This window comes from Garra rufa, chromosome 7 (assembly GCF_049309525.1).
Source record: "Garra rufa chromosome 7, GarRuf1.0, whole genome shotgun sequence".
Classification (NCBI taxonomy): domain Eukaryota; kingdom Metazoa; phylum Chordata; class Actinopteri; order Cypriniformes; family Cyprinidae; genus Garra; species Garra rufa.
The window spans coordinates 31705780-31718107 of NC_133367.1; the positions used below are offsets into that span (position 1 = coordinate 31705780).

Below are 12328 nucleotides of genomic sequence, written 5' to 3' on the forward strand. Positions count from 1 at the left end.
TTTCGTTATTAAAAATTAGGTAGCACACAATGTTTATTGTGGAATAATGCATACTGTTTCACTTACTATTTATTGATTTTTAAATAGTAGCTAGTATACAGCATTTATTGTTCATTATTCAGTATGCAGTAGGCTAGTATTCCATTCCGAATGCAGCCCACTGTGTGTCTATCCTGTATGCCTGTGTCTCTGTGTGTACATGACATATAAAACCAATTTGTGAGTTACTCAAATGGCTTGCGGAAAGCAATTGCTTTGGTAATAAAAGCAGTTGCCTGATCTAATTTACTTGAATTGGCCGTCCATAGATGTTGTTTGTTTGTGCGCGCTCTGCGTCTGTGTAGACGGGGCCCGTCTGGGCAGATTCGAGCGCTGCTTATTGTCTGATTTATGTGTGTTTAATATACAGGAATATTAAGCGTTGCTTGGGCGAGAATCCCTGTCCTATCACAGGCATATGAATGCCTCCCCTGGCCGGCTCCTGACACACAGTTTGTCATGTCCGCCGGAGCTCTACTCTGAAGGCGCGCCATTCCATGCGCACACATGAATAGCTATGATACCTATGCATAAGTAATGGGACAGCTTGCCGCCGCCACCACCAGCGGTCGGGAGATGGTAAACGTGCATCAGCCCCCAAAAAATGACAAAGTGCACAATGCAAAGCATGGAGCATGTTTTGAATATCCACAGTAGAGCCGTGCCGCGTCAGATTCATCAAGGTCCTTAATATGGATAACAGACGTTTGATGAAATCTAAACTATTTTACGCTCCGCTGTGCACAACATTGCACTCGAGTGGAATGAATAAACGCACGGGCCGGTCTATGCAGCTTCCTTTTCATTTCCTCAACTCGATACTGATTACACAGAGGTAAAAAAAGATTGGATTCTTTTTCTTAATCTGTAACTGAGCCATACATTTATAAAAAAAAAGATAATTACGGGCTTCCTCGGAAAGACATAACACGCTCTCCCGTGCTTTTTCCAGAACTTTAAAACAGCAGGCTTTTCCTTATCTGTATTGATAATAGAGCTTCCATGGAGACATGGAAGGCCACTTGTCTGTGTCACACTGATATGGATGTTTTGTTTTGCTACTTGTTCAATTATGGCGAGTGTTGCGCTCAAATCTGTTTGCTGAAAGCTTCTGATAATATAGAAAGAAAGATTTAAACTGAAGTATTTATTTCCGACAGGTCCGTCACTACAACTCGTGGGGCCTGGGACTCTCAACAAACAGGTAAACTATATATTATTATTACTACTACTGTTATTATTCAAATTTTAAATAAATAAATAAATAAATAAAATCTTACATTTCCATATATTCTTAAAATTAAAATATAATCTTAAAATTAATTTTATGACAAAATTACGTCAAGTGATGCAGGTCACTATTTTTAAATAGTTTTTTATTTTTATTTTAATTATTATTTAAAATAATATTTAAAACAACCTTGAAATTCTTGAAATTGCCATTAACTTTATGACAAATTTATGTCATAATTGATGGATTGCATGTTTATCATTAATATTCTTGGGGCCCAAGACCTGTGACTTATAGATAGGCTATCCTTATTATCATTATTATTATAATTTTTTTTATTAAAATTGCTGTCAATGTTTTATGGCAAAATTATGTCATAAGTAATGGATTGCAGGTTGCCCTGAAGTCCTTACTAATAAGTAAGCTAAACTGTTTATTGTTATTATTATTATTATTATTATTATTGTTGTTATATAAGTATATTTATATAATTATATTATTTATTTATTTATCATAATTACCATCAATGGCATGCCCGGAATCCCTAAATAATAAGCCAGCGTTACATTATTATTATTATTATTATTATTATTATTATTATTATTATTATTATTATTAATTATATATATATATATATATATATATATATATATATATATTTTTTTTTTTTTTTTTTTTTTTTTTTTTTAATTATTAAACATTACCATCAAAGTTATGCCTTCAAAGTTAACTTTACAATTCTTAAAATTATCATTTAATGTATGACAAAATTATTATTATTATCAATAATTTTAATTAAAATTACAAAATTTTGTCATAAGTAATGGATTGCAGGTTCATCATTAAAATTAATGGGGCAAGCTATACAGTTCTTATTATTATTGTTATACTTTTAACAATAAAAATTTAAATTAAAATACAATTGTATTTCTTCAGCCGTAATTCTGTTTTTCAAGCAATATGCTTGAAACTTACTGCTGCGGTTTGTATTCAAAACACCATTTCGGTTAACATTTTCCATCTCTGCAGCTTTCCTTGGGAGTACCAACTATCAGAACAAGCCTGTGGGGAGTATTAGCGAGCGCTCATCTCTTTGGACGGGTCTGACAGGGCGCTGGAGGGCCTCGTATCCTGTTGGTAGCATGCGGCAGCAAATCAAAGCCAGCTAGCTATAAAACGACACGGCTCGAAATTCTGCCCTCCAGCAGTTGAACAATTAACAGTCGTACATCTACATACTAAGAGGAAAGAATCATGTATTAAGCGTGTAGAATTCTTAGACGGTAAAATGCTGGTTTTGTGTTGTTTCAAACATGTTTGACTTTCTTTTTTCTGTGGAACATTAAAGGAGGCGTTTTGAATGAAAGCAAATGGGGACCAAAGCTGTCAAACACTAAAAAGAAGTCAAAAGTTTACAAACACCTTGCAGAATCTGCAAAATGTTCATTATTTTAGCAAAATAAGAGGGATCATAGAAAATGCATGTTATATTTTATTTAGTACTGACCTGAATGAGGTATTTAACATAAAATATATTTACATATAGTCCATAAGAAAAAAAAAATTGCTGAATTTATAAAATGACCTTGATCAAAATTTACATACAGTTGATTCTTAATACTGTGTTGTTCTGTGGTTTTTCTGTTTTGTGATAGTTGTTCATGAGTCCATTATTTGTCCTAAACCATTCAGAAACTAGCCGCTGTTCTGAAAAATCCTTTAGGAACCACAAATTCTTTGGGTTTCCAGCATTTTTGTGTATTTCAACCCTTTCCAACAATAACTGTATGATTTTGAGATCCATCTTTTCACACTGAGGACAACTGAGGGACTCACATGCAACTATTACAGAAGGTTCAAACACTCACTGGTGCTTCAGAAGGAAACACAATGCATTAAGAGCCGGGGGTTAAAACTTTTGAACAGACTGAAGATTTAGCATTTTTCTTATTTTGCCTAAATATCATTTTTTGTTTTCATTTAGTACTACCCTTCAGACACTACAGAGGATACTTACATGTTTCCCAGAAGACAAAATAAGCTAAATTAAGCAAATTTAGCTCTTAATCCATTGTGCTTTATCAGATTTCAGTTTGTTTTTGACAGCTGTGGTCCCCACTGCATGGAAAAGAGCAGCGTGAACATTCTTCAAAACGTCTCCTTTTGCGTTCTACAGAAGAAAGAATGTCTTATGACATTCAGGTGAATAAACAATGACACAACTGCTCTTTAAAGAGCTAAAATGGTGCACAGATGAAGTAAAAAGACTTCTTACCCTCCAGTTTCATGCCGACAGTGAGGCACTTCTGGAAGCGACAGTAGGGGCAGCGTTTCCGCTGGGTCTTGTCTATTTGACAGCTCTGGTTCTCTATACATGTGTAGCGCTTGTTGTTCTGCACCGTGCGCTTGAAGAAGCCCTGCAGAGTGAGGTGAATGAAGATGTCAAACTTTTGACCTCCGGTGTTTGTTAATGTGCTATTCAGGCACAGACAACCCACACAAAAAACACTCGTATCCATTCACACAGAAAAAAAGAGGTGTTACACACACTGCCACACAAGTAGACACATATAAAAGTAGAGCCACGGGCAGAGAAACGCTCCCTCAGCAGTCGACGCTCACTTGGATAAACACAAACACACACACCCACACAAAAACTGACATGTGCACCCACACGCACACTTGACATGAACAAACAGAAACGCTGGCTGGAAAGAAGCAGATTTGTATGAAATGTGAGAAGCCGACTTGAGAGTGGATGAAATATAGACGCGATCACTTTAGGTGACCCGCAAAATATCCTCGCTAATATAAAAATCTGCTTTTAGCATTGTGACACACTAATATTACATATTTTGCGTGTCTCTGTCAAAGCCAAACAATAAAGTTGAAGAAATTTTGTTTTAGGTTTTAATTGAACACCCAATGAGGGGCATCCAAATATCAAAATTTCTCCCAAATAAATTCCCGTCGAACTTCTCTGATACTATTATTCAAACGGGCGAAGCAAAAAAGCAACTGAAAAAAATCCAATAAATTATATCCATAATTTACAGCCGCAGAATTACAAGATTCCACCTGCAACTGTTCTGAATTCATTTTCAGGGCAGGAGAGAATCAAACGAGGAGCCGTATTAACTTATTCTTGATCAACACCGTAGGGAGACCGGCCCATTTAAACTAAAAGGATCAATACTGGCTCAAAACTCAAATAACACACACACACACAGCCGTAAGACGGAGTTCATAAAGTGCTTAACCTTGAATGCAGACTATAAGTCAAATTTAAAATTAAATACATACGGAACAGCAAAATACTAGCCTATAGAAGGTTGAAATTCTAAAACGGAATTTTAAATGACATTTAAAGTATAATATTGATATTTAAATACTGTCACAAATCCAAAAGGCAGTTTTAAACGGCAAATCATTTTCTCAGGATGTGCTACAAAGATCTGTTCACAATTAAAAGAGAAAATACACCAACATATACACCCTTTAGGGGAAAAAACAACGTGAGTCAGTGTGTGTGTGTGTGTGTGTGTGTGTGTGTGTGTGTGTGTGAGAGAGAGAGAAAAACAAAGACACTGGATGTTCTAAACTGTTCATTTGTGGACCACAAAACCAGTCATACGAGTCAATTTTTTTAAATTGAGCTTACAAAAAAACTGAATAAATAAGCTTTCCATTGATGTATACTTTGTTAGGATTGAGCAATATTTGTCCGAGATACACTTATTTGAAAATCTGAGAAAATCGCCTTTAAAGTTGTCCAAATGTTCTTAGCAATGCATATTACTAATCAAACATTACATTTTGATATATTTGCAATAGGAAATGTACAAAATATCCTGATGGAACATGATTTTTTTTTGCATAAAAGAAACATTTATAATTATAATTTTGACCCATACAATGTATTGTTGGCTATTGCTACAAATATACCCGTGCTACTTGGTTTTGTGGTCCAGGGTCACATTTGGTTTGTGAACCATCACGTGTGAATGAACTCCAAAACTCTGGACGGTGTCCGGAAATAAACACACCACCAGATTTCAATTGGACATTGACAGAAACAACCCTTTCTTCAGTTCCTAAACACACAGCTGGTCACGAAACAAAATCAACATCCTGTAATACGCTAATAAATAACTCCACAAAGAAATAAATTAAAAAAAGGTGTTCCTAAACCGTTTTGGATGTCAAGCGTTACCCAACATCTTACGAAAAAATCAAATGGCCTTGAAATCAGATTATTGTGTGTGACCCTGGTCCACAAAACCAGTCATTTTTGTGTTGAAAGCTAAATAAATAAGCTTTCCACTGATGTATGGTTTGTTAGGATAGGACGATATTTGGTCGAGATACACTTATTTGAATATCTGCAATCTGAGGGTGCAAAAAAAAAAATCTAAATATTGAGAAAAGGGCCTTAAAGTTGTCCAAATGAAGTTTATAGCAATGCAACAGGAAATTTACAAAATATCTTCATGGAACATTATCTTTAGTAATATTGATAATATTGACCCTATACAATGTATTGTTGGCTATAGCTACAAATATACCCCTGTTACCTACAACTGGTTTTGTGGTGAGAATGGCATCACGTAACCTACATATTTTGCCAAATGACTGAGCAATTTTCTTTAAAATATCACTTTAGTGGATGCACAGCCTTTTAAGTCAACAATAGAAGGTGTTGAAAACATTATCTTCTTTCTTTTAAATACAGTCCACAATTACATAGTTAGTTGCACAGTTTTTGCCTTATCAGAACAGACCTGGGACCCATTTTTAGGTCACGACCCACCAGTTGAGAAGTTAAAAACAGCTGATGTTACGCACCTTGCAGCTCTCACAGGTCAGTAACCCGTAGTGATATCCGGACACCTTGTCTCCGCACACTGGACACATTTCGTCTAAGTCTTCGTCGTAGGAGTAGTCCATCATTTTAAACTGAGGGGCTGAAAATCAGAATCAAAAAGAGGACTGAGTCAAAATTCACAAGGTTTTGTAATGAAGTATTATGACAAAAATGGTTTGGATGTTATAGGAGAATCTTTTTTTTTTAGAAAGACACACTCAACTGAAGAACCTAAAATGTCAAGAACTGATTGAACCTCTGAAGAGAAGCTCAAAAAGCTATCAAAAAGGTTCTTGAATGGAATCCTTTGCTTGCTAATTGATCAATCTTTATTTTCATCCGCTTAAAACACATTTTTATGTCAACTCTCTTCGATACCTTCTACGTTCAGCTTGCAGTTTGGCAAACAAAAGTCGAGGAATCACCAGTTGTGAGCTTTACAAAATCCTAGCCCTAAGAGTGAATTTTCTGGAAGTGTATGCAGTTTTTGGTCTCTAGGAAATAGCCGAAGCTTTGAGTCGGGTGTGGAGGATGGTCGCAGACAGGGCAAAACTTCAGTTTCGATCTGGTTAATATTCATGATGGCTCGTAAATTGGTGTGGGAGCGCAAGAGAGGCTGCCGTCTCGCGTTGGAGTGGAACGTTTAGCCACGAGGCGAATAAAAGCAAAACAACATGTAAATACACGAGGACTGTATGCTAGCAAAATAAAACATACACCGTGAAGTCCTGTGTATATTTAAGACTATTCTATTATATCTTAATGATGTATGTCATCTTCATCTTTTAATTGAATTAGCAGTGATGAAGTGAAGCAGTTTGAGAGTTCTAAATAGAACCGTCAGCTTCTATATGAAAGGAAGCATTTTGGAACGGAACGTGAAGAAAAAGCATTCGAACTGAAATTGTGTTCCACAGGAAAAAAAAAAGAAACACTTCATTCGAAACACATCAAATCTATTGTGAAGTAAAACTATAAAATAGAATAGAACGGATTTTCGTTTACTATTAGCCTACCTATTATTCCTACAAGATCATTATTTGTACAAAATGTTTGTGTGTGTGTTTTAACAACGCAACAAGTGCTTAAAAATTCTCACATTATTGTATAACTGTAGAATAATTACACAATCATTACATCTGAAGCTTTTTCAGTTCCTCCGTCGATTCTCTTTTTTATTTAAATGTTAAATTTGATTAAAAATGCCGTTGATTTGAAACTAATAATCGTTGTTTATAACGGCTTGTAACGGTTTTCTGATTTGTGCTGGAGCAGCGTAAAATAGACCAAAATTTAAATATTTTAATTTAAAAAACATTCTTAAAAAAAAAAAACTGCCAAACTACAGAACATTTGACTAGCGTACGTTATCTCACCAGGAATTTCTCTCGTACATTAACTGGACATTAACTCTCTAAATTTCTCTATTCAGTTTAAATATATTTCTCGATTATAATAACGGAGCGATCGGTCTTTTCCAGTCACTATATGCCCGCAAAGCGGGAAGATAACATTTGATTTCTACGACTCTCAAAAGTAAAATAAAATATTTTTTATCAGTAACCATTTGTCGCAGAGCTGGAGTGTGGTTCTTTGGATATTAAAAAGTTACATTAACACTTGGTTCTTCAGACTGTTTCCAGTACATACTTGGTTTTCTAAATCAATTTGATCCTGACTGAAAGATTTATCTAAAAAATAAAAAAGCGCAGCTTATGCCGACTTAACTATATTGGAGCAGCAGATTTATGTTTGGCGTAAAGCTGCGCTCTGTCATAGTCATTATTGTGGTTTCGTTTTCCCTTTCTGTTGTATATACTAAGAGCAAATTCATTGGCAGGTGATGCAGATCATGTTGAGTTTATAAGAGTTCACTCGGCTCAAAATAATTCACGCTCTGCTACTGCACTTTGTTTCCTAATTTATCTTTACGCGGCCACCTCGCGTCAGTTATAATAAAAGTAAACGCAAATATGTTTTAAACTTGTTTTGTGCGTTCAGTCATTTTGTAGTGTGCTTGCATCTGAAACGATTTGAATTTCAGTGACAGAACGAGTGTGGGCTAAGTTATATTTATGGCATGCGGTGTTCGTAAAAATATCTGACAATGAGAGGTTTAATATTGCGCGCCCATGAATGAAAGCGCATGGCGCACATTTACTCTGCCGCTTACCTTGCATGTTTCTAGGCATATGCCCCTGTTCCCCATGCGATCGAGCGAGTCCCAGAGATTCCGACTCGACTTTAGGCAGCATGACAGCTCTGCTGAGCCGCTGATGAGTACGCGCCGCTCCGCCTGAGAGGAACACCAGAGATTCTCAAAAACACCGTCCAAACGTCCGAAACAAATCCTGTGTGTGTGTGTGGACCTACAAGACGGCCTGAGTTCGCCTGCCCTGCTTTTGTGAATTGTTCACACGCTGTGTAAGGTCTTTGCAGCGACTATGATGCTGGTCTTTAAACCGGAGTGCGCGAACTGTCAGGAACTTCGCAGGAGCCCCTCCTTGTGTAGCTTTATCTGTGAAGTTCAAACGGCTCCTCGCAGCTTTGTTTACGCCGCACTGACACCGCGTCAGCCAATCAGCGCGGGGTTCGCTGCGCTGGCGTCACGCGTTCGTCCAATCAGAAGCGAGCCCGAGAATCAGCGCCTCCGCTCGCTATTCACTCGCGTCGGGAATCACAGACCAACTAAACTAATTGAACATTACGAGACGCGCAGCGCAGTTAACGGGAGCACCGGGAGGTATGTGGTGATATACCAGAGGGCGAAGTGTTTGTGTGTATTACAAAATATTTAACTAAATAGGAAACCAGGAGAAAATGACACAAGGTGTGCTCTAAATTTGCTCTGAATTAATTTGCTATCTAATTATAGTGCACTTTAAATTTTTTGGCATCAATTTGCTCTTTAAATGGGATTTTATAATTTAATGTAAAAAAACAGAGCAAAAACAAAAACGGAAAGAAATTAGGAAATGCCGTCTTGTGTGTTAAAAGTGTACAGTGAAAATAGTTTTCGATAGTTTTATTTTTTAGTAGCCTATATATTATTTATATATTAGAAATACAAAAATACTTATTTTATATTTTTAAATGTCAATAATTTGTGGAAAAAGGATTTAAGAAATCTGATGATGAAATGCTTTTTAATCCACGCTGACTGTGTGTTGTGCGTGATGATATAATGTCAATATTATAGTGTAATAAAATAATAAAAGCCCATTAGACAAAACATATAATATGATAACAAACGTCGGCAACACATAACGAAAATACTTGGCACAAAAAGACGCAATATTTACATTGACATGATCACGAATTCACATTTTTCCTTTCAGTCGATCTCACACACATTATTGCTTTTATATTTCCGACATTTAATGAAAATGTAAATATTTTCCTTGTAGCTATGTAACATCAGATATTTGTTTCTATAATAATAATAAGCTATACTACTCCTAATCATTTTCTAATCGTTACTAATACATCCCGCTACTTTTTCTGCTTCTTATCAGTAACAAAACAGCGCAATAAAAAGCCCAAATTCTGTTTATGTAATTGCACGCGATATAAAGCACACTGCATCCTGTTTTCAAAAACAAAATAAAGACTTTACAGCCCAAGACGGCGATAAAGCCAGTAATAAACACGTTCGGAAAAGAAACAAAAATCATCAACAGGCCAGCGCTGACAACAAAACCACATCTTCCATACGAGCTCCAAAATATAATCAACATAAGTCTGTTGAATATTACAATGAGGACTAATGAATAATGCAACTTTAATTTCTCAAGATTTGCCACTTACCCAAATCTTTACTGAAGTCACGTTGTCCCAGTACACTCTCCAAACAAGTGGACATTGTAGGGCCAAAATATGAGGTGATCCACCTGAGCAACTATATCCCATACAGCATTTCCATTCTTTCAAAGTTTTGAAGCTTCATCATCTGTGAAGAAAAGTAAGGTGTTTTAGAGCAAAGCGGCCGCCTGACATCTCTCCCTTTACTTTCACACACGCCACTCACCCCTCATCCCCCCCCCCCTCACCATGACCTGCACTAAACCTGCAGTCATATCTCACCTCCTCAACAATATTCAAAACTTCTGAGGTTGATAGGTTTGCCTAGATCACGTGGAGTTAGACAGATTGATAACAGCCAGTTATAAAGTGACACACAGATAGATAAGCCAAAGCGGACAGATAGTACTGAAGGAATGATTAACCGGCGGAGAAGAGAGTTCGAAACGGCCGTCCACGGGCAATGGCTGAATGGAAATAAGACAGGTGGTAAAAATGCGAGATCAAAAGAACAGCACAGGGTGATACTGGGCCGCAAACTTTGAACTACTTCTGCCAAACACTATAGCACACAGAGTGAGCTTGTTTTATGGGACGTGTGAGGATCAGGATGAACACGCGTGCTCAGAGGGATAAGACATTTTGATTTACCTGCAGATGTTCCAGCGTCACAGACTCACAGATGCATATGCAAACGAAATCCTAATGGTTTATATAGGTATTTGTACAGAGGCCTAAATATAATCATTTGATCAAATGTATAAATTCGGGCCTCTGTACAAACAATGTTACTACATATTATATTATGTTATATTACAATATATTATGCAAATAATGTGTTAATATCTATCTATCTATCTATCTATCTATCTATCTATCTATCTATCTATCTATCTATCTATCTATCTATCTATCTATCTATCTATCTATCTATCTATCTATCTATCTATCTATCTATCTATCTAACTATCTATCTATCTAACTATCTATCTATCTATCTATCTATCATCTATCTATCTATCTCTGTCTGTTTGTGTATTCAACATTTTTTATTAATATTAGTATTTACAGATTATACTATATATATATATATATATATATATATATATTGTAAGTAATATATATGTATACAACATTTTATATTGAATTAGCATTAATTGATAACTATCAGTAATATGATATTATATATTGATGTAAAATGTTGGATAGATAGAAATATATATATAATATATATATATATATATATATATACATTTGCTTATAATATTATATATAAATAATTTGTTAAAAATAAGTTATGCATACACAACATTTTATATAGATTGTAGTATTTATTGACAATATATCATCAATATTAGTAGTATCAATAAATAATATTGATTTATATATATATATATATATATATATATATATATATATACTGTATATATATATTTTTGTGTGTGTGTATTAATGCATATAATATATAATTAATTTACTTATATCATGTATATACATAATCTGATATTTAAGAGTTTCTCTGGTTTAATATGTAAATTAATAAATGTTAATAATTATGTTTAATAAATTCTTAAATATTTACTATCTATCTATCTATCTATCTATCTATCTATCTATCTATCTATCTATCTATCTATCTATCTATCATCTATCTATCTATCTATCTATCTATCTATCTATCTATCTATCTATCTATCTATCTATCTATCTATCTATCATCTATCTATCTATCTATCTATCTATCTATCTATCTATCTATCTATCTATCTACCTACCTACCTACCTATCTATCTATCTATCTATCTATCTATCTATCTATCTATCTATCTATCTATCTATCTATCTATCATCTATCTATCTATCTATCTATCTATCTATCTATCTATCTATCTATCTATCTATCTATCTCTGACCCTGGACCACAAAATCAGTCATAAGCATCAATTTTTCGAAATATGATTTATATATCATCTGAAAGCTGAATAAATAAGCTTTCCATTCATGTATTGTTGTTAGGACAATATTTGGCTGAGATACAACTTTTTGAAAATCTGGAATCTGAGGGTGCAAAAAAATCAAAATATTGAGAAAATCGCCTTTAAAGTTGTCCAGATGAAGTTCTTAGCAATGCATATTACTAATCAAAAATTAAGTTTTTATATAATTATAAATATACAAAATATCTTCATTGAACATGATCTTTATTTAATATCTAATGATTTTTGGCATTAAAGAAAAATCGATCATTTTGACCAATACAATGTATTTTTGGCTATTGCTACAAATATACCTGTGCTAAGACTGATTTTGTGGTTCAGGGTCACATATATATCTCATGTTTTAAGTTTTTAATTAATCCGTGTTTCTTTCCTCTCTCTTTCACTTGATCTACA

The 12328-nt window shown here is 34.7% G+C and overlaps 1 protein-coding gene across 1 annotated transcript in view; it reads right to left on the reverse strand.

The window, feature by feature from the left end:
- The window catches only part of LOC141338110 (nuclear receptor subfamily 5 group A member 2-like), a 34012-nt gene extending 23883 nt beyond the window's left edge, over positions 1 to 10129 (reverse strand). The window contains exons 1-3 of the mRNA XM_073843672.1: positions 9942 to 10129; positions 6116 to 6234; positions 3546 to 3687 (exon numbers count right to left, since the gene is read on the reverse strand). Of these exons, the coding sequence (XP_073699773.1) occupies positions 3546 to 3687; positions 6116 to 6234; positions 9942 to 9996 (316 nt within the window). The 5' untranslated portion in view covers positions 9997 to 10129. The remainder of the gene's footprint in view (positions 1 to 3545; positions 3688 to 6115; positions 6235 to 9941) is intronic.
- Positions 10130 to 12328: the final 2199 nt, after the last annotated feature.